At 39.4% G+C, this 24,092-nt stretch overlaps 1 protein-coding gene across 4 annotated transcripts in view; it reads left to right on the top strand.

Annotated features, from left to right (window-relative positions):
- The window catches only part of CATSPERB (cation channel sperm associated auxiliary subunit beta), a 116,972-nt gene extending 113,041 nt beyond the window's left edge, over positions 1-3,931 (top strand). For 3 of the 4 annotated variants that reach the window (XM_032878646.1, XM_032878647.1, XM_032878648.1), the window contains one exon: positions 3,590-3,931. In XM_032878646.1, the coding sequence (XP_032734537.1) occupies positions 3,590-3,793 (204 nt within the window). In that variant the 3' untranslated portion in view covers positions 3,794-3,931. The remainder of the gene's footprint in view (positions 1-3,589) is intronic. The other variant, XR_004385141.1, reaches the window with a different exon arrangement.
- Positions 3,932-24,092: the final 20,161 nt, after the last annotated feature.

Below are 24,092 nucleotides of genomic sequence, written 5' to 3'. Positions count from 1 at the left end.
CAGAAGAAATATGCAGAGGAAAAAAATTAGTGAATTTGAAAGCAAAACACTCTGAAGAAAAAAGACTTTTAAAAGAGAATGGCCTCAGGGATCAATGTGACAGTATCAAAAGTCTGCCATTTATGTCCCCAGAGTCCATGAAGGACAAGAAAAAGGGAGTGATACAGAAAAAGGAAGGAGTTGAAAGGAGAGGAGGAGAAGAGGGAGAAGGGGGAGGTACCAGAGGAGAGGGAGAAGGGGGAGGTACCGGAGGAGAGGGAGGTGGGGGAGGAGTATGAGGTTGAGGGAGAGGAGAGGGTAAAGGGGGAGGGGAGGGGGAAGAGAGAGGAAGGAGAAGGAGGAGAAGAAGGGGAAATAAAGGCTGAAAATGTCCCAAATTTGGTGAAGACACAAATTTACATATTTAAGAAGCTTAGTGAATCCAGAGGAAGATATAGAGATTCTGCCTAAACATACCATAATCAAACTATTAACAATCAAAGATAAAAAAAATCTTGAAAGCAGCAAAACAACAGCAACAACAAAGCCATGTACATAAACAATAATTTGGATGACTGCTTATTTTTCCTCAGAAACCATGGAAGCTAGAAGAAAGTGGCCTGACATCTTTAATATACCACCAACAGGGGTTGGGTGGGGAGGAAGGACTGCCAATCCAGAATTCTGTATCCGGTGAAACTATCCTTCAGGGATGAAGGAAAAATGAAAGCATTCTTAGATGAAGGAAACCTAGGATAATTCACTGTTGGCAGAACTTCTCTTTTTAAAAAAATACATAAAGAAGTTCTTCAAGGCTGAAAAGAAGTGTTAACAGAAGGACACAAAGCTTCAGGAATGAAGGAGGAACCACTAAAATGAATAAAAGAAAGATAGGAAGTGATTGTACAGTGAACGAAGGAAGAGAATCATTAGGAAAGAGTAGGAAAAGGGTCTAAGTTTCTTGGGACTGTTGACACCTGCTTTTGAAAGTAGCCTGAAACAATGGGGATTTTTGTGCACCTTAAAGGATATTATTGGGATAATTGACAAGATTTGAATAATGTCTGTAGATTAGAGAACAGCATTGTCTCAGTGTTAATGCCTTGATATTGGTAATTACACTGTGGCTATTTAAGTGAATTCTCTGTGTTTAAGATACACAAAATGAAGTATTTTGGCAGTAAAGTGACGTTGTGTCTAGAAGACACTCTTCTATGATTCTGGGGTTTAACTTTTTTAGACACGGTGTGGAATATTTGGATAGTCAAAGAAGATTGGAAGGGAAACATGTGAGGAAAAACTGTTTGCAAGAATTTTAGAGGTGGTAGTTTAGCTGGTGAATATGGAATTCAGAGGTGATACAGGTTTCTACTTTTAAAAAGTAATGGATGGCTTAACTGAACAAATGAGATGTTTCTAATGTCTGGTAAGGTGACTAAAATTTTATTTTATGTAAAAAAATGGGTAAGGAAGTCATTCTGGGTTGAGAGAACAGCAGCAGCAAAGACACAGTTAAGAGAAAGCATAAAGCTTATCTCTTAAGTGGCTTCGAAGTATGCATTTGGCTGGGATGCAAGGTTCTGTACAATAAAGTAGGCTGGTTAGGGTCAAACTGTAGAAGAACTTAAAGGTCATAATGAGAATTTTAGAATGTTCCTGTCAGCAAGAAGAAGCTATTAAACATTTTTGAAAAAAGGTGCTGAGGGATGGAGACATGATCTACAACAGCCCAGTCAGAGTGAATCACAGGAGTTTTGCTCCAAATGCCAGGACATGGATTTCTTGATGATATTGAAAAAAAAACAGCTTATAGACCCAGGAACTGCTGTCAGCCATGAGGACTGTGGGGACTAAGAGGAGAGATATCTAACGCTAAGGAAGCTAAACAGAAAGATGGAAACAAAACCCAAATAGACTTGATTACAATGAGTTATTTCCTCTGGCTCTTTCTAACTTCAGCACAGAAAAGAAATTTCACTTTTGCGATTACATGTAGCATACAATTGTCTCTCTCAGTGGTTGCAAATGGATTAGATGTTTCTTAACAAAGCTAATTATCCAAGCTCTTCTGATGGTCTGGCTTAAAAGGAAGATTTTTGTTTACATGTAGTACCATCCTGAAGACCACAAGTACCATCCTGAATATCACATTCAATATCTAATATTTTCTATCAAATCCCCAATAATTCCAGTACCGTTGGGCACACACCATTGGCTGTGCCAATACACCAGGAGATGGCTAAGCCAGCTGATCCATTACTGTGCGGGTACTTGTCTGCCCAGATGGGAAAAAACAGTTTCTCCCCACTTTCCACACCATTTGGCCAGAATCACTCTTTCAGTTCTGCTACTTATAACATCCCACTTCCGGTACCTGTTCCATATGGTCAAAATTCTTTTCATTGTAAATAAAGCAACCTCACTTTTTAAAAAGAGTGTTTTATAGACAGACAGGTGTCTTACAAAGATGAATCTGACAGTATTATTATGTCAACATGGATTGACAGCCCAGAGAGGGGGCTGAGTGGCTTGTTTATACAAAGCAAGGTAATAAAGCTCATGGTAGCAGTATTGAAAATGGAATGGAAAGAATGAATCTCAGAGAAATTATGAAAGAATCGATGGCATACAAGGGCTGGTCCTCAGAAAAAGCATACCTCCTCTGGTCGCTGGGAGGATGGTGGTACCTTTAACTTGAGCTCTATCTTTTTTTAAAATTTAATTTAATTTAATTTAATTAATCAATTAATTAATTATTAACTTGAGCTATATCTTAAAGCAGTTTAGCGATCCTTAGCATTTCTCCACATTTGCCACTGCCCTATTTCCACTCATCTCTACTTTCTTCTACTTCAAAATGTGATGTAGCTTCCTACTTCACAGAGAAAACCTAAGTCACTGGTCTCGAACCATCTTACTTCCTATATACCCCCCACTTGTAGAGTTAATGGAAATGGTACCCTCCCTTGCCTCTAGTCTCTGAGAAAAAGATACCTCCATGCCCCTCTGTCCACAATCCTGTCTCTCTTCTAGGAACTTGTTTTTATTAGTTATCCATTCAGGTATAGGAAGAATTTTGAATCTACAGAAGTTTCCCTATGCTAGCACATAGGGGATTTTCTAAAAAGATGACAGCTTAAAAGAGGACTTGCTTATTCCCTCTCCCTGGAATGCCCATTCTTCTCCTTGTCTTCTGGGAACCCACTTACTCTTCAAGACCCAGCTCAGAAAGTGCATTCCCTGGTCACCCTGGGCAGTTGGCAGGCATTTCCTGTTTTCCCACAGAACTCTGTCCCTTCCTCGTAATTGAATACAGAGCATTTTCCTGCAGTGTAACTATCCTGCAGACCCCTGGGGTTAAAGACCTAGGACAATAGAATTTATATTCTGTATTGTGTGCAAATGTGTACTTGCCAGATTGTCCAGAGATGGGTTCTAGGTTTTGTGGATGCTGAATGTCTGTGTGTATCTGAGCAGAAGTTTGCTAAATTGATTAACAGTATCCCCTCTGTTACAGAGATCCTGTAAAATTCAGTGTCTCAAAAAAAAAAATTAATGTCTCAAATGACTAGATCCAGGAAGCTAAAAGACTGTGCTTTTTCTGTTGCAGATTTATGTTGACGAAGTTCCATTGCCATTTCCAGGACACACACTGATAGCTGTTGCAGCGGCTGTGGTGCTGGGGGGATTAATTTTTACAGCATTTATGTTCCAGATACGTAACATCCACCCAAGTGATATATGCCAAAAATTTATGGCAAGGAACAAAGTGAACTTGTCGAATTTGAGCATCAATCAGGTGGCTCATAGGTGAAAATCTGAATAGTGAACCAATGATAATCACAATCTTCTCTTAATGTGCTGGTTTGACAGGACAATTCCTGGAACAATATTTAAATGTGAATATAAAAACAAGGCAAACAGGATCACCATTTATAACTCAAATTACTATTTTTCAATACGTTTTCCATCCTATTTTCCTATTTTAAATATGTGAAAAATTTCTTCTGTTAACGCTTACATGGAAGATTTTCCTCGAGATTTTTACAAAACTATAAAATGATAAATATCTCTGTGTGGAATTTGTTTCTGTACTTTTTAGCTTTTATTGACTGGAGTACATTCTGTGGGATCAGGACACCCAAGCCTTGCTCTGTTGGAGAAGGAGCATGAGTAAAATGCAGTCAGGCCAGGGAAAGGCAGATGGGGGGAAGGCTCAGCTGCAGGTGCGCTAGCAAAGCTTCATGGGAATGAAAGAGAAAGCCATCTGGGTTTCTTGAAGCTCAACTTCAAAACCAGATAGTAGTACCTAAAAAGAGGGAAATGTGACCCCCATTATGGGGGTGTTGGAAGAACACTGGGCAAGGTATTGGTTTACAAACCTATGCACAAGTGTGTGGAATTCCAAAAGATGTACTTCTGTGTGTTCTCTCCGAGCACCCATTCCCAAATAGTCAGAAGATGGCAATACTTTCTGAGACCAGAGCGACACCCTCTTGGGAAAGCTCAGGAGGGGCGGAGGCACACTGCTGTGACGTCAGGAGAAGATAAGCATCTAGTCCAGATGAGCCTATTTCCTCCTACACCAGGAACCAAAAAAAGCTACACGAAAGTCTTGGTTTCCAATTCATTGGAATCATTATCATGGTCACTGGTAGAAGCACTACGACTCTGGCTAGAGAGACCACCTGATTGTCAGAGCCCTCAGGTTAGAACACAGCAAGCAGAAATCTCAGTAGGGTTTTATTAAGGGAAATCTTAAACAGAACCATTCACTGTCCACCCCTTGTTTCCCAAGTGACTCTGCTGTAGCTATAGGATACAACCCTTTTGTACTGGGGATTATGGCACAAGACATATATCCCAGCCAGCCAGGGAAATTGCTAGCGTCCAACGGGCCATTGTGCATGAACTTTCAGTAGACATTCTCCTTATCACAAGACCACCTGTTTCTGGGTCACAGAGTAACAATAATGCAGTGAATCTCAGAACATCGACCCATTGCTTCACTTCTTTTTGTGAAGTTGAGGATAGAGTCAGAGGCAAATTTGCCTCTGAGGGATTAAAACATTTAGAGTCCATATGCACTGAAAAGATCATGTGTTTCCCCATGCATAATTAAAATAAAATGTTGGTGTAACATAAAACCTCAACATTTGTAGAAATGAGAATAATTTCTTTCTAGATTTTCTGATTGGAAAATTCTGAATAAATTCACCAGGGCTTTACTATTCTCATTTGCGGGGGGAGCAAGGATTGCCCCACTCCTTGTGTTGGTGATAAAGGGGCAGAGATGGAAGAATGCCACAGAAGCCTACAAGACATTTGGAGCAAATGGGCAGGCTGGGTGTCTTCACCCAGCACCCAGAACTACCTTGTAAGTTTGCAAGTAGGATAAAATCTCACACTCTTCACAGAGATTGATACAAACAAGACTTAAATGTGTTCGTGGCTCTGCTGGTTCATAAGAAGGGAGTAACCAGATTTGTACTATAGCCTATATTGGACTAGAAGCCACTCAAAGCCGCCCACTTTTAGAACCAAAATGCAACAGAGTGGAATATTCTAAATGGTATGTGGTACGTGCTGCCTCACATTTCCCAAATGACCTCCCGGGTACTGTTTGTCCTTCTATGTGGTAGGGAAAGCAGGGTGCTCTCACCGGTCCTTTACTCTGGATTAGGAGGCCCTCACAGGCTCCAGAATCCTGAATTAGCCCAGACTTTGCTAAGGTATATTCTTGTTAAGTTTGATTTTCTATTCCACCACACATGTATCATGTCAATGTATCTTAAGAAGTTGCTTCTATACGCTTTTCAGGTCCATGAGACATACTATTCTGTAGCGTAGTGAGATGGTGAACTTGCTTCCCACCAGACTGGGGCATAGAGCAAGAGGTGGCAGAAAAGTAAAGGTATCTTTCTGTCCTGCCAGGGGAAGGACTGACCTTGAACTAGAGCAATATGCCAAGTTCCAGGGCTTTCATTGGTTGCCCCTGTACTGTGATTACCATGCCTACTCTGCTGTCATTGTAAGGACCACGCTGGGCACGGTTGTCCTTGGCACCTCTCATCTCCATCCATTCCGGGGGTCCAGCTCTAACTACAGCACTATCCACCCCATCTAATCCTACTATTCAGTGTGGCATGTAAGGGCTCCAAGGTAGGAACACCTTGGTTGGAATGCTGTCTTTGCCACTTTCTAGCTGTGTCGTCTTGGGAAAATGATTCTCTGTGTCTGTTTCTCTGTCTGTAATAATGTGACTTATTTCATTGGATTGCTTGGGAATTAAAGGACTTAATACACAAAGTGCTTAGAATAGAACCTAGCACCTAGAAAGGGCTGTAGAAGCATTAGCTATGAACAGGCAAGGTCAGGGAGCATGCCTTGAAAAATTCAAATTCTTCCTTCATCAATCCACTTCTAATGACCAAAAAAAAAAAAAAAATGAAAGAGACTTCCATGTGTCATCAGTCTAATTTCCTCTCCATTGGTCAGGTGCTACATGGCCTTTCAGTGTTACCTGGTGTGGTATACATGGTGGGCCAGATTTTCTTTGGCTACTCCAACCCCTTAGAACCCCAGCCAGCAGCCTCAGCTAGCATACTGAAAACTGAATACAGCATCACTGTGATGACAAATTGAGAATAATCAGTATTCTGTTCTTCAGTCTTTGATCAAACATCTCAAAACTCCTGGCCTGTTAAAAATTTCCCCAGAGTTTTGACAATAACATGAGTGCTGCAATTCTGTGATGTCACTCTTTTCTGTTTAAGAACTTCCTGTTTATTTTGAGTCAGAATCCAAGAGTGGGGGTACAGCAGGGATTTTGAGATCCAGCCTGCAAGGGAGGCCCATCAGGAAGCTGTAAAGGTTTCCCTGAAGGAAGACTTTAGATAGTATTTGGTTGGCCGAACCTAGTAGTCAGATTTTAGAGCAGAAGCAACTCTCACATCTCAGCTCTCAGGCTCATGACAACAAACGTGTATTTCTTGCTCACCAGTCTGTGGACTGGCTGTGGTGGTTTGCCTTTAAGCAGGTCTGCCCTGGATGTCTGTGGTTCTGGAACACAGGCTAAAGAGCAAGGGTCACCTAGCCAGCTCTTCTCACAGGACAAGACCAGACACAAGAGACCCAGCTGAATCCTCTGCACTACCTACAGCAAGTCTGCTCACATTTCATTAGCCAGGTCAAATCACATGGCCGAGCCCAACAAGAATTTTGTTCTAAATAACACGTTTTAAGATCCTTCTCTTACCTGATTGCTTCTGTTTTCTGTTACTGCACAATCAACTCCACAGTTTAGGGACTAAAACAGTAACTACTTTATTTGCTCAGGATGGTGTGATCTGGGTTGGACCTAGTTGGGTCACTCTGCTGGTCTTCCTTCATGCAAAGCCATCAGCTGGGCACCTGATGTCTGAACTTCTTTCTCTCTCCATGGAGTCTTGGGGCCTCTCCTTTTCAAGAGACCTGTCTGTATGGCCTCTCCATGTGGCTTCTCTACCGGGGTAGCTGGACCTCTTTTGTGGCAGCCGAGGACCCCTAAAAATGCAAAAGCTGATTGATGCTGCCACATTTGGGCCAAGTACTGGCATGACATCATCCACATTCTGTTGGCTAAAGCAAATGGCTAGCCTAGCCCAGGTTCAAGGGAAGAAGACAATGTCCTATCATGAATATTGAGAGTTGAGCTTCCTTGAAAGCCACCAATGAAACAGATCACCAGAAACCATCCTTAGTGAGTCTAGACTCTCTCATATGCTGGGGCTGAAATGTCCAAGATGGCTTCCTAACTCACATTTCCATTCCTCAGTTGGCCAGGTTGGAACAGCTAGGGGCTGACTAGGCATCACTCTCTCCACATGGCCTCTCCATGGAGCAAGATTAGGCTTATTTCCATACTTGTGGAATCATGATACTTGGATTAAACTTCTTGCATGGCAGCTGGCTTCCCCTAAGCATAAAAGTGGGAGCTTCCAGATTTCTTCAATACCTGGACTTCAAAGTCTCAGAAGGTCATTTCTGTCATTCCAATGGCCAAGGTGGTCCCAGAGCCAGCCCATATTCAAGGGGAGGAGGAAGAGATCTACCTCTTCTGTGTGGCAAGGTGACATGGCCAGGAGCCTTTGCATCTGGAGGGATTGTTAGAGTCTGCTTTGGGAATCGAATCAGCCATTCTGATGCTCATCACAAATATTCCTGGGCTGCACACACAACCTGAAGTCCCTAAAATCATTTCTGAACCAGGATTTCATCATCTCGGCTTTCAGCCACAGGTAACAAGTACTTCATTCAGAAGGGTCACAGAGTAATCCTCCAGCCAAGACTATTTTGTCCAGACCACTACTTTTGGGATAGTCTCTCTGCACTATCAGAAGCAACCATCCAAGCCTGAAGTAGCCACATTACTCTTTCAGATGTCAATTAATACCCACCCCCATCTCATGTCATACTCAGTGGGCCCAGGACTCTGCTCTGACCCAGGCAGCTCCAGGCTGTAGCAGCAGGGGTTCCTGGCCAGACCTTTTCACACACTGCCGTTGTGTGACCAAGCTCCCACACATACACACAACACAACTACAACTTTCATCTCAGATCTCTGATTCAAGGAAAAATTCCTCAGCAGGAATCAGGCTGAAAGAGTCCCTGAGAAGGTTATCCTGAGATCAACCAGCTGTGGTCAAGCAACAGGGTCACAAAACTCAGCCTAGCCCTTCTGTTCATTGGGATCAACCTGAAAAGACAAAAATCATTTTTCACAGGTGTGTGGAGAGCAGAGAAGATGACTGAGCATGGTGGGCACAGGGACCATGGTGCTGTGCTTGTGGAAGGGAGGGAGACAGAGCTGGGATCAGTGAATGACAGGACAAGCCTGGAAGGATGGGCAGAGTCCTTCCACCTCCAAACACAGTGGTGTGCTCTACCCAGACATCAGTCCTTTTCATCTGAAGCCCCCAGGTAGGTCTGTCGTGGGCCTGGAGGGTGTTCTCAGCTCAGTCCCTCAGTTTGCCCATTGCCTCCACCCCTGCTGGTGTGAAGTGTAAATACTGAATGACACATGATGTTGTGAGTGCTGAGCTGGACTGGCTGGTTGTGCCAGCCTGTGTCACTAAACTGGCTGCCCTGCCTTGGAATTGGGATCCTGTCCTGCTGCCCGCAGGGCTCGTCCAGTAGCTCGTCCTTACCAACTCCTCCCCCTGTCAGCCTTGTGCTTGCTGTCAGGTTCTTCCTCCCCTGCTAGCCTCCTCCTAGCCCATCAGCCTTCTCCTCTCTGCCAGCTTCCTCCCCCTGTCAGCCTCCTTCTTCCTGCCAGCCTCCTCCTCTCTGCCAGCCTCCTCCCCTCAGTAGGCTCCTTCCCTCTATCAGCCCCTCCTTCCTGCCAGCCTCATCCCCTCAGTCAGCCTCCTTCTCTTAGTCAGCCTCCTCCCCCTGTCAGCCTCCTTCTCCCTGCCAGCCTTCTCCATCTCTATCATATTCCTCTTCCTTGACAGCCTCCTCTTTTTCTGGCATCTTCTTCCTTCTCTGTCAACCTTGTCCTTCTCTGTCAGCCTTCTCCCTGTCAACCTCTTCCTTTTTTGTGAGCCTCCTCCTCCACTCCCAGCCTCCTCCTTCCTCATCCAAGATTATTTGACCCATTATTCAAGTCCCAGTTGAAATGTCTTCTCTATTGCAGTTTCCTCCTAGCTTTCTTTGATAATTAGTTTTTCTTTGAGTAGCATCACATGTGTACATTTCTATATTATCATGCTTATTAGCCTGGTTCCATGATTTACACACTTATCTGCCCCTGCAGTGGATATGGTGCTAATTTGCTGTCACATTTCCTTGAAATGCCTGTCTAGTATGGTGACTAAGGCATGCCTGGTATTCAATAAATGGTTGAAGAGTATTTCAAATTCAGGGGAGCAAAGGAGACCATAAATACAACACAAGAACATCTTGTTATAACAGAAGTTCAGAGAAAGTAGCAAAATACCCAGCATCCCACAGGCACGAAGTAGATAATAAATGTTTGTTGAAAAATTAATAAATGAATACAAAGAAAAGACTCCAAAGAAGCTTTGGGGATCCTTATGATTTTGATGTGTTTTGATTTATGATGGGATATAAGTTTAACAAAAGTAAAAAGGGTAGGGTTTTTTGGTCTCTGATTTTAAGAGTAATAGCTGGAAAATTTAGAAAATAAAAGTATAAGAAAGAAAAATTTAAATCATACCACTTAAAATTTTGGCATTTTTTTTAGTCTTTTAGGTTTGGGATCTGTGTGTGTGTGTGTGTGTGTGTGTGTGTATTATGCATAATTAACATGGAACATTGGAAGGTAACATGAAGAATTTACTGCCAATTGACATTTATAGTTTACCATATATAGGTTTCTCCTAGTTAAAAAAAAACCAAACCCAAGACCTTCTATGTCTAGATTCACTCAGTGTGACTTTTGTTAAAGATGCTTAAAATTATGAAATGTGTTCATTGGCAATAATGGCCATTATGTTGCTGTTTTTACTTGGTTGGAATAATCTTTGCACAGAGGTCCTACAACTTAATGTTTCCTGTTCTGTCAGTAAGCACAGTGGCTATTTTTGGTTGTTTGGTTGGTTGGTTGGTTGGTTGTTAGCTTACTTTTGTGGTGGCCGGTGGTCAGCCCAGGAAAAAGGGTTGCTATTTGAGAAGTCTCCTGTGAAACAGGAATGGCCTAATTGAATCTTGAAGGATGATAAAGGTTTTGAGAAGATAAAAAGAATACAGAATCCAGGCAGAAGAAACATCAGTAACAAAGAAGTAGTAGAAAAAAAATTCAGAGAAATAAAGGAACACTGAGTAGTCTTGTTTAGTATAGGAGAGCATGGTAGGATGTGTGTGAAATATTTCAGGCTGTGTGCGGATTTGGATCTGTTAAAGACATTATTTACTTTCTGTTTGCGTGTCTGAAAGAAGAAAGTGATAAAAGGATCTAAGGTTTTCCAACAGTGAAAATAATGTGATTTATTTTTGAAGACCCAGGTTTTTTTTTCTGCCTGTGTTCCCTACTTCTATTATAAATGTTAACAGTCTTGTGAAGGTCCTTCTTTACTTGCCTTTCTGTTCGTATATAGTTTCCCCTCCTCCATATAAATTAGCTGAATGGTCATGGAAAGAATAATTTCAGGGACACCTGGGTGGCTCAGCAGGTTAAACGACCAACTGTTGATTTCAGCTCAGGTCATGATCTCAGGATCGTGAAATTGAGCCTGGTGTCAGCTCTATGCTGAGCTTAAGTGTCTCTGTCCCTCTCCCTCTGCCCCTGCCCTATGCACACGCTCTCGCTCTCTCTCTCTCTCTCTGGCTCTCTCTCTCAAAAAAAAAAAAAAAAAAGTAATTGTTGAGACAAGGGAGTGAATGGTTACAGGCTCTGTTCTCAGTGATCTGGTACTTTCCCCATGAGAATGGAAAAATCATACTACAACAACTGTTAGACCACCCCCTGTATCTTCAAATGTTTGATTGGGTCTAGGACTTCAACTTTAATATTTTTAGGAGGACGCATACATTTAAACCTCCTATAAAGGCACCTGTCTGTCCTACTCATAGAGACCAATTCAATTTTTACCCTCAAACTCAAATTAGTTTTAACAAGTACTTATCAGGCCCTTGGGCATCTAGCACTGTATTGTATTGGCAGGGGAAACTGATGAACTCAGACACAGTCATCACCTGCAAGGACTTTCTTAGTTATATTTTATGAATAAATTCTGGTTCATTCCCTATACAAAACTATTCTCATGTATGATTTGTTGATTATTGACACTCTAGATAAAAGATACTCACATCATAGGGACACCCTTAAAACCATGGGGAAAGTAGCCAGATATCTAGTATTTAGATACGTTTAAGTTTTTACTGTAATGGTAGCACTTCAGGGTAACAATCATAACGATAAAATTCATTTTGATGATAGCTAAACTTATTCTGTTTGTGGCAACCAGCACTCTCCTTTCTGGAATGCAAAACATTCTTCCCTTCTCAGTTCAAGACCTAGTGAATGCTCTAGTGTTTTCAGGAGAATCAGAATAACAGCTAGTGGTCCTCAGGTGATTCTCTGTGCTGCATCACGCTCTGGTATCCATAAGGGGGGCCTCTTCTTTGACCTTGGAGGGGGTCACTGGTTAATTATGCTGACTGTAGGCTCTTGGGCATGTGGAAGGAAAGATTTCTTTTTCTGGCAGAAAAGTTCTTCTCTGGAAGAGGAAAAGTTAAAACCACAAGTCATTCTGCCTTCTAGACTTGTAATTTGACCTTACTTGAACCATTCTAGAGTAAACCGAACTTGACTGTGATGTTTTCTTTTTCTAATACCCTGTTGAGTCTGACTAGCTAATATTTTATTCTAGTTCCGTTATAAAATGAGCTTAGCAGCTTTCCCTCTTTTATGGAAGTGCTCCTTTAAAGTATGGATTATCTGTTCCATAAAGATTTTACAAACTCACTAGTAAAGCTGTATCAATCATAGGATTAGCTAGACTTTGCTCTTCTTTCTATGTTATACAACCTCCTGGATTTATTTATTTTTAATTTTACTGAGTACTATTTTTTTCATTCCTATTTTCTACCCTAATGCCTTCCAGGGGTGTTTCTTTTCTTGATCTTCCAAATTATTACCTGCTTCCTCAGCTATCAGTTTGACCAATTATTCCCACATATTGAGTTTCTTGGTTTGATATGATTCACTTATTTTACAAATAATTTATTTAATGTCAGACACTGTACTGGACACCCACTGATCTCAGTATATATACACTAATCTGTATAGACATTATAAGGGATAAGGAGCTGATCTTTTCCCTTCCACAATAGGTCTTTTTTAGTGATGAAAGTGACATTTTGTTCCTTAGTCAAGTACTTATTTATATTAGAACAGATATGTTTATCTGTAGCTCTTCTGCCTTTAATTTTATTTTTATTTGATACTAAAGATACCTCTTTTTTCCCCTAATACATTAATATTTCAGCTTTGAGGTGCTCATCTTCTTTCATTTTAGAGTTTGTATATAGCATGCTTTTGGATTCTTAGTTTGTTTTAATTTAATAGAAATAATTTCCTTCCTGGGGGTGCCTGGGTGGCTCAGTGGGTTAAAGCCTCTGCCTTCGGCTCAGGTCATGATCCCATGGTCCTGGGATCGAGCCCCACATCAGGCTCTCTGCTCAGCAGGGAGCCCGCTTCCCCTCTCTCTCTGCCCGCCTCTCTGCCTACTCTGATCTCTGTCTGTCAAACAAATAAATAAAAAAAAAAGAAAGAAATAATTTCCTTCCTGTTTTCTTTCCTAATTGGAGAGCATTAATATCTATTAATTCACACATATTCATTCATTCATTCAATAAGTTGTTTATTCATTCATTCATTCATTCACTCACTCATTCATTCATTTACATGTTCTGTGTACCAGGCCCTGGACTGGGTGTTGGGGCTATAACGATGCAGAGAGCATATCCTCTTCCCTTACAGAATCTGTGATCTACTGGAAGAAAAAATATATGAGTTTAACTAAAAATATTCATGTATGATGCCATCACAGAGAAGTGATTATCAGCATGAATAAATTTAAAAGAAAAATGGATTTAAAATCAATAAAATTAGTGAAGAGTTTGGGTAGGGGGAATGGTGTGCATAGGGGATGGGTCTTGACCATGAAGAAGGGAGGGTATTGACACATGGAAAGAGTAAGTTATTATGGCTGTTGTTTTTGTTTCTTTCCTATGGTCACTTTTCCAGATTATGGTTACATTTTGAGTGATGAGTAACTGTCCTGGAAATAAAGGGACTCTGGTGTATAAGCCTTCCTATTTATAGTAATGCTGACCATCATCATGGCCCTCTTGTCCATTCTTTATCAAAAGATGTTGCTTCTCCACTCACTCTACATGGAACACAGGAGTAGTGCTTGATATCTGATTTACTTATTTTTTAAGATTTTCTTTAAACAAGTACGATTAAGATTATAAATGCTTTTTATGATGTGTTCTTTATTAAAGAAAACTGATGAGGGGCTCCTGGCTGTTTCAGTCAGAAGAGCATGTGACTCTTGATCTCAGGGCCATGAGTTTGAGCCCCATGTTGAGTGCAGAGATTAAAAAAGAAAAAGAAAAGGAAAGGAAACTGATGAGGGGCACCTGATTGATTGATATTCCACGAGAAAGCATCAGTGATAATACAGGGTTAAAATAATTTGTATTATTTCTCTTATAAGTAGGTTACAGTTTAAATGTTAATAATACCAGTATGGAGACTTATTTTTGAATTGAACCATTTTGAATCAAATTTTGAAGTTCATAAAAACATTAATAATAGAAAAAACATTAATAATTATTTTTAATCACTTTGTAATATATTAAACTTAAAAAAAATTCAGACAAAAAAAAATTCAGAGTAAGTACTTTTGCGAAAGTGTATCTACTAAGAAAGTGTCACCTGACCTAACTTCCTAATACTATTTCAATTTGCTCTGCTCAAATGTTTTTAATTTAGTATCTCTGTGTGGACCAATAAAGAGATTGATTGCAAATAACATTTGAAAGGAAGACATTGTCTCCATCTCCAGAGAATAATAACATTTGATATGTATGTCTTGTATTCTCTTTTATTTAGAAAAAATGATGTTTTTCAGGGGCACCTGGCTGTGTTGGTAGGTGGAACATGGGGTTGTTGATCTCAGGGTTGTGAGCTGGAGCCCCATGGAAAAACATTACTTACAATTTTTTTTTTAATCTTAAAAAAAAAAAAGAAAGAAAGAAAACCATGTTTTTCAGATCTTCCCAATTCCTATTTTTACTTTCCCTGCTTTGTGTGGAGACTGGTAAGTTAATCACCTGATAACACTGTCTTTTTAATTTCCTTTGTATTTCCTACAGTTTTTGCTTCATAAATTTTTATTTGGTTTGTAAAAGTTTCATAATAGCTAGTGCTTTATTTTGTATTATAACTCTGTTATAACTCTGCTATTATTATATCACTTTGTCTCCTTTGATATATTTCATCTGGAACTCAAACTTGTCTAATTTTGTTAATTTCATTTCTGCTGTTTTTTTTGAAGTTTAGAGAGACATAATTTACATGTAAGTAAAATTCACCCTTTTTGTGTGTGGTTCTAAGATTTTTGACAAACCTATGTTAACTTTCACGTAACCACAATCACAATCAAGATCCCATCACTCCATAAAGTTTTCTCCTGACCCTTTGTAGTTACATCTCCCCTACTTTTTACTCCTTGGGAACCATGGATACGTTTTTGATTCTACAGCCTTTTTCTTTTCCAGAATGTCATATAAGTAGAATTATATGATATATAATTTTATAGGTTGGGCATATTTCTCCACACAGAATGCACTTAGGATTCATCTATATTGCATGTCTCAGTAGTTTTTTGTTTTGTTTGGTTTGGTTTGGGGTTTTTTTGCTGAGTAGTATTCTATTCTACGGATGAGCCACAGTTCGTTAAACCATTTACCAATGGGACTATATTTTGGTTGTTCCTAGTTCTTGGCACGTAGGAATAAATGTGCAATGACCATTTCTGTACATGTTTTGGTGTGATTTCAACAAAAAATCTGATATTTTGGCTAGAATTGTGTTGAATCAATAGCTAGATTAGGGGAGAGTTGAAGGCTTAACTGTACCAAGTCTTTCAACTCCTGAGCATGCCTACTCTCTCCCTTTTCTTAGATCTTCCTCAATTTCTCTAGTCTGTCTTTTTTACTTTTCAGCATATAGGACTTGCCCACAACTTAAAAGATTTATTGTTAAGTATACTATGATTTGGGGGCCGTTGTAAAAAGTACTGCTGTTTTAATTTCAATTTCTACCCTCAACGAAAAAAAGAAATCTAATGATGTACATGTATGATCTACCTGCTGACAACCACAAATACTGATGAAGTAAGTCAAAGAAGATCTAAGTAAATAGAAGAGATATACTGTGTTGATGAAAAACAATATTGTTAAGCTGTCAACTCTCTCCAATTTGATCAACAGGTTAAATACAGTTCCAATCATAATCGCACAAATTTTTTATAGATACATACAAGCTGACTCTAAAGTTTATATGGAAAGCCAAAGGAACTAGATTAGCCAAAACAATTCAAAAAGAAGAACAAATTTGGTTGTTCATGCTGTCCAATTTCAAGACTTCGTATAATTCAGTGGTCATCAAAGGAGTGTGGTATTGGGGAAAAGACAGCTACATCAGTTAATGGAACAGAATGGAAAGACTTTGCAGTAAATGGTACTCAAACAACTAGATGTCCATATGCAAAAAAAATCAGCCTCAACACATACCCCCAATCTTATACAAAAATTAACTCCAATGTATCATGGAAAAAAACTCCCAGAGGAAAAAAAAATAGGAGAAAATTTGCGTGACCTTGAGCGTGTTGATGATTGTTAAGATTTTATTTATTTATTTTTTATTTACTTAAAGCATATGAACCAGGGGCAGGGGCAGAAGGAGAAAGAGAATCTCAAGCAGACTCATGTTGAGTGTAGACCCTTATATGGGGCTCCATCTCACGACCCTGATATCAAGACCTGAGCTGAAATCAAGAGTCAGATGCTTAAACAACTGAGCCACTCAGGTGCCCCTACTGATGAGTTTTTAGATACGACATGAAAGCACAATCCATAAAAGAATAAATAATGACTTCTGCTTTATTAAAATTAATAATTTTGCACTGCAAAAGACATCCAGACTGGGAGAAACTATTTGCAAGTCACATAACCAATAAAAACTTTGAATGAAGAATATATAAAGAACTATTTAGACAAGAAGAAAATGAACAACCTCTAAAATCGGCAAGAGATCTGAGCAGACACTTGAAAGAAGAAGATATACATATGGCAAACAAATAATAGAGGGTGGGGGTTGGAAGGCAGGGGCGGAAGCAACATGATTATTTCAAATACCAGTATGGTCCCAAAGTCATCATAACTCTTTCTCAGTGCTGGTGGGAATGTAGAACAGTACAGCCACTTTGGAAAACAGTTTGTTAGTTTTATGAAAGATAAACATACACATTCCCTTTGATTTAGTAATCCCACTCCTAGATAATAATCCAAGTAAACTGAAAGTTTATATTCACACAAAACCTGGACGTAAATGTTTATAGCAGCCTTATTCATAATCCCCACAAACTGGACACAACCAACCACAAACCGTACACAACTTGTGTACAAATAAACAACCTGTTTATACCAGAGAATACTATTTGGTGATAAAAAGGAACGGACTGTCAATTGATGCAACAACATAGAAGAATCTTACATGTATTTGGCTAAGGAAAAGAATCTAAACCCAAAAACCCATATTCATACTTCCGTATGATTCCACTTACACAACATTCTGGAAAAGGCAAAACTAGAGAGGCAGAAAACAGATTGGTGGTTGCCTCATATTGGGGGAAATTGGAGAGGCCGACCACAAAGGGGTCATGCTTAGATGTGTTTACGGTAATGGAACTGCCTATGGTCCTGTTGTGATGGATACATGACCCTGCATTTATCAAGATCATTAGAAACATACACCATGAAGAGTGAAGTTAACTGTTTACCATTTTAAAAACATCATCCAGGATGTTGAGGGATCTCAGGATGGAATGCACATTGTAACAAATGTATTGCAAATGTCTGATATGAATTCAGTGAAAAGCATGAAGGAAAAGGAGGTGACCAAGTAATTTTGGGAAAAGAAATGTCTTGACTGGATACTGTAAGGCTGAAGACAAAATGAACTGGACATAAATACTGTACTCTAGGTGCTAAGTTTGTTTCTTAAAGGGGTACAGATTAGAAATTCTGAAACTACTGAATATGTATTCTAGGGTTGAGCACATAAGTAAATAAAGTGTAGATTATAGGAGCCAGGTTTCTCACTGTAAGAGAAACAAATTAGAAAGAAGCAGAGGAAGAGCAGGCAGAATGAACTCTGTGATGCTAGATTAAAGTGGGAGATATTAGTACAAACTCGGGGGGGGGGTTAAATTTTAATTTGATTTTAATTTCAGTATCGACAATATACAGTGTTATGTCAGTTTCAGGTGTGTGATACCTGGGTGACTCACTCGATTAAGTGTCAGACTCTTTTTTTTTTTAAGGTTTTATTAAATTATTCAAGAGAAAGAGAGAGAGATAGAGAGAGAGCCCGGGGGTGGGGGGTGGGTAAGGGCAGAAGGAGAGGGAGAAGGAAACTCCCTGCTGATCTGGGAGCCTGATGTGGGGCTCGATCCCAGGACCCTGAGATCATGACCTGAGCCAAAGGCAGACACTTAATCCCCTGAACCATCCAGGCACCCCCAAGTGCTAAACCCTGGATTTCAACTCAGATCATGATTTTAGGGTCATGAGATTGAGCCCCGAATCAGGCTCTATGCTCAGCATGAGCCTGCTTAAGATACTCTCCCTCTGCCCCCTCCCCTCAGTACTCGCACTCTCTCTCAAAGAATAAATAAATAAATAAATAAATAAATAATAAATATTAGTTTCAGGTGTACAACATAGTGATTCAATAATTCTATACATTACTCAGTGCTCATCAGGATAAGCATGCTCTTATCCCCATTACCTATTTCACCCATTCTGCCCCCTCCCCCCATCTCCCTTCTGGTAACCATCTGTTCTCAACCTAAGAGTTTGATTCTTGGTTTGTCTATCTCTCTCTCTCTTTTTGCTCATTTGTTTCTTAAATTCCACATATGACTGAAATCATAGGGTGTTTGTCTTCCTCTGACTTATTTCACTTAGCATTATATTCTCTGGCTCCATCCATGTTATTGCAAATGACAAGATTTCCTTCTTTTTATGGCTGAGTAATATTCCATTAGATATATGCCATATCTTCTCTATCCATTCACCTACTGATGGACACTTGGGCTGTTTCCATAATCTGGCTATTGTAAATAGTGCTGCAATAAACATGGGGGTGCAAGTGTCCCTTTGAATTAGTGTTTTTGTATTTTGGAGGTAAATACCTACTAGTGTGATTACCGGACCATAGAGTAGTTTCATTTTTAACTTTTTGAGGACCCTCCAAACTGCTCGAGTTTACATTCCCACCAACAGTGCACAAGGGTTCCTTTTTCTTCACATCCTTGCCAATACTTGCTGTTTCTTGGGGTTTTGATTTTAGCCATACTGACAGGTGTAAGGAGATATCTCATTATAGTTTTAATTTGCATTTCCCTGTGATAAAGGATGTTGAGGAACTCTTCATGTGTTGGTTGGCCATCTGGATGTCTTCTTTGGAGACATGTATGGACTAAGTTGTAAAGTCTATTTTGTCTAAGTTTTTTTTTTTTTCCTATCTGATATAAGTATTGCTACTCTGGCTTTCTCATTGACATCCATTTGCATGACATATATTTCTCTATCCCCTCACTTTCATTATGCAGGTGTCTTATATCTGAAATGTAAGTTTGGGTTTATTTAATAGATAGACATAGATATGGATGGGTTAGTGTGGTCCCCTCTCCCATCTCAGCTCTCGGAGAAGTCAGACAAGCACTGTTAATCCAGTAAGGACAAATGCATCTAGTGCCCAGATCTAGGTTTTAGATCAGAGTTAAAAGGATAAAATAATTATAAAATACTACATTCTATGGAATCCAAATATACAATACAACTTTTATTTAAAACATAAAAACTGAGAAAATAGACCACAAAATTAACAGCGATTATATGGTGGATATGAGGATAAGAACTATTTCTAATTTTATGTTTTATAAATTTTACAAGGAGCTTTTATTAATTTTATAAAAGACAAGTATATTTAACAATATTATATAAAATATTTTTCATAGTTCTTTTCCCCCAAGTAATCAGACTTTATCTGGAGACATTGATGATGGGAAAATTATGGTGATTCCTAATTACAGTGTTTCCTTATTACTGAAAACAGAGGTATGTAGAATGCTCTGGCACTCATCACAATGCCTAAAAAGCATCAAGAATTAGGCAACCATCACTATGGTCTGATTTTAGACTGTATCATCACCTCAGAAAGAAACCTCATACCCATTAGCAGTCATCTCTCATTCTGTACTCCCAGCCATAGGCAACCATTAATCAATGAAGAGGGTTGCAATTTCTCCACATCCTTGCCAATCCTTTATATTGTCTCTTTTTTACTGACATCCAAACGTGTGGGAAGCAGTACCTCAGTGTGGTTTTGATTTGCATTTGTCTGATGGCTATGATGTGGAAAATCTTTGTGTGTGCTTGTTGGCCATTTATATGTCTTCTTTGAAAAAATATCTACTTGTTGAAAAGAATATTCTTTCACATAGGTGACTTTTTAATAGTAAAATTTATTATTTATATTCTTATTATGAAAAACAATATATATAAGGGGTGTCTGGGCAGCTTGGTTGGTTAAGCATCTGCCTTTGGCTCAGGTCATGATCCTGGAGTCCTGGGATTGGGCCCCGCATTAGGCTCCCTGCTCAGTGAGAAGTTTGCTTCTCCTTCTCCCTCTGCCCCTCCTCCTGCTCATGTTCTCTCTCTCGCTCACTCTCTCTCTCAAAATCTAGAAATAAATAAATAAATAAAATAAAAACAATATATATAAACTAGTGGAAAACTTTAAAAATACGAAAAGAGTCAAGAAAAGAAAAACAATCTGTATTGCTACTACTTAAAGATAACTCGTTTCAACTGTTAAAATATGCAGATCGGTATGTGCATATGTGGTATTATGCTGCAGATCTTACTCTGTTTTCCTTTATCACTCAAGATTTTGTTTGGTGTGCACAGTCTGTTGCTTCTAACTGGCGCATAAGAATTCATATCATAAATGTGCATTTACCACATTCTAGATATCCATTCCCCTAATGATAAAACCTAGATTTGCCTGCAACCTTGCAATCCTTCAACACCACCATGGTAAGCCTCCCATTATATGCCACCTTAAGGACAGAGGTGGTATATAGCCCACTCCCAGAGAGACACACCTAGACATGGATTTCTCTTTGCTGAGTCAAAGAGAATGCACATTCTTAATTCTAGTAAGAATGTAATTCTCATCCAAATGATTATTTCTAGGATGTCCTAACTAGTTTACAGTTTCATCAAAACTATGAGAGTTCCCATGTACCCTAACACTTAGTAGCACAGGTCTTTTTTATTTTTGTCATTCTGATGTAACATATTTTTTAAAGATTTTATTTATTTAGTTGACAGAGAGAGATCACAAGTAGGCAGAGAGAGAGAGAGAGAGAGAAAGGGAAGCAGTCTCCTTGCTGAGCAGAGAGCCCCATGCGGAGCTCGATCCCAGGACCCTGAGATCATGACCTGAGCTGAAGGCAGAGGCTTGACCCACTGAGCCACCCAGGCGCCCCAGTAACATATTTTTTAAATGTATCTGTATCTGCCAGATTACTAATAAATTTGAGCAGCTCTTCATATATTTGTTAAGAAGTAACAGAGGTGGGGCACCTGGGTGGCTCAGTGGGCTGAAGCCTCTGCCTTCGGCTCAGGTCATGATCTCAGGGTCCTGGGATCGAGCCCCGCATTGGGCTCTCTGCTCAGCGGGGAGCCTGCTTCCCCCTCTCTCTCTGCCTGCCTCTCTGCCTGCTTGTGATCTCTGTCTGTGAAATAAATAAATAAAATCTTAAAAAAAAAAAAAAAGAAGTAACAGAGGCCTCTCTCTCTATTCATTGTCTGTTGGGATACTATGCTCAATTTCTGTGGAGTATCATTATTTTCTCTGTGATTTGCTCAAGTAACTATCAAATGGTTTTCACTGTTTTAATTATAATCGACAGTAAAAATATATTTAACATAATCAACATATATACATGATCTATAATATATATCATTTTAGTAATATAAAGATCATATGTAAATAGATTAATTATAGTATATATTGATTACATTAATATATGATTGTATACTACTAAGTCGATGTAATTAAATATGATTAATTATATGCTACTATGTATTGATATATTACATATATGTAAATATTCTCTTCCCCACCAATACACATTGTGTATAACGTATATTTTAATTTGTATTTTATTTACATAACTTAAAAAGTTAATGAGTATATTCCTCTAACACTTACTATGATTTCTGATCCTTTCCATTCTATTCTACTTTATTTTTTTTTAATGATCATTGCAATCACTACACTGAATTTATCACCCAATAATGGCTACAAATGAGAGTCTAAAATCAATTCTCCTTGATGTAATCCCTAGTCAGTCTGTCATGTCTCTGTTAATTTTGCCAATGCTTTCATTATCAGAAATCTTTCATTTTGATGTACTCAAATTCACGCATTATTTGAGTCTGGGTTAGGAAGTTTCCCTCCACTTCTAGTTCATAGATATTTTCCTAAATTTTCTTCAATTTGATTTGTAAGTTTAAATTTTGAATCTAGGACTTCAGTCTGAGATTCCTCCCCCCTTTTATTTTAATATAAGGTGGTGATTTAACTTTATTTCCTTTCTTTTTCTCCATAGAGTGATGCCTTCTTTATCATAGATCAGATTTCCCCATAACATGAATTTATTTTTGTTTCTTGGTCCATTTGTTGGTTTTTGTGCTAGTGCTCTATGGTTTGATCGCTTTTTTCAAGAGATTTATACCAAAAACAAAAGTCAGACAGGGAAGAAGATTGGTGTTTTTCAGTCAATGGGTGGAGCATCCAAAATCCAAAGATTAGGGCATCTTAGCAGGATGTTTTTGCCTGAGATTTTTATAGGGAAGAGTAAACAAGTTGCAGATGGGGGTGATTTATAGTTGGGGTTATTTTCAAGCAGGAGAAGTCTCAGTCAGTTATGTGAACAGGAAATGTTTTCCTCTGTGGTTAGCAAGTTTCAGGGGACAATTTTAATCTTAGCAAATCAATCATGAGACAAAGAATGGGGAGTTGGAGGATCAGTGGCTGGCCTTGTCAGTGGGTTCAGGCAAAAAGGAAAAGGTCTGTGTTTATCCTTGTCAGTGCCCCCTCTTGTGCAAGACAGACATCATTTGTCTTAGAACACTCTTAGGGGTTAGAGTAATCTCTATGGGGTCTTGGTCAAGACTCGATGAAACTGTGTGGAGTCAGCAATCCCTTGTTGGCATTCTTCTTGGAGCACTGTCTAAACCATCATTTGAGCTCTGATAGTGGTCTGGAGCTGAGAAAGGGTTCTGGAGCAAGGCATTTAGTTGGGAAGATAATTACAAGAGAGAGGAGAAAAGTGATAGTTAGGGGATGTATTAAGAAGCAAAATCAAGACTTGAAGCCAGTTGGAAACCATCTAGTGGATTCAAGAAATTGGGATGGAGAGGTCCTTTGACGATGGGTCAGGACCATGGTTGCCTTGCAATGACTGTCTTGGTTAACATCTCAAATGTTCTTGCTTACAGTGTGGAGGTCAGGGAGGTATAGGGGAACAAATGTGCAACAACCAGAAGCCTTGAATGTTTGTAGGTAGATGAGGAATAGAGAAATGATAAGGAGGGCAGAAATGAAAAGGAAAGGGAAGGCATGATTCAAGGAAGTCCTGGAGCTAATGGGTGATAGACAATGAAAGAATGATGAGAAGGGTGTGAAGGAGGACTATGAAGAAGACTAGGTGGGAGAATCCGAGGGACTTGTGTTTTAGCTTTGGTTGGAAGCTGAACCCACTGTGATGTCACCTATTTGTTCCAAACTCAATGAGAATGCAGTCTGTCTCATGTCTTTATCAAAAGAGCCTCAGTTTAAGGTCTCTTCCAGGGGTGAATTTCCCCCAACTTCAAAATAAGACTCATGGTATGCTTTTTTTTTTTTTCCTTAAGATTTTTAGTTTATTTGAGAGAGTGAGCAAGAGAGCATGAAAAGGGAGAAGGGCAGAGGGAATGGGGGAAGCAGGTTCCCCGCTGAGCAGGGAGCCTGACATGGGGCTTGATCCCAGGATCCTGGGATCATGACCTGAGCTGAAGGCAGATGCTTAAGTGACTGACCCATCCAGGTGTCCTAAGACTCGTGTTTTTTAAATTGTGAAAAATGAATCCAAAGTTGTACACCTTATAGTTTATAGCAGTTATTGGTTAGGAAAACAGTACAGTTGATCCTTGAACAACATGAGTTTGAACTGTGCAAATTCTCTTGTACATGG

This window comes from Lontra canadensis, unplaced genomic scaffold (assembly GCF_010015895.1).
Source record: "Lontra canadensis isolate GAN:19392208 unplaced genomic scaffold, GSC_riverotter_1.0 scaffold64, whole genome shotgun sequence".
NCBI classification, from domain to species: Eukaryota; Metazoa; Chordata; class Mammalia; order Carnivora; family Mustelidae; genus Lontra; species Lontra canadensis.
The sequence above is the reverse complement of the archived record's forward strand: the minus strand, read 5'-3'. Positions and strand labels throughout refer to the sequence as shown.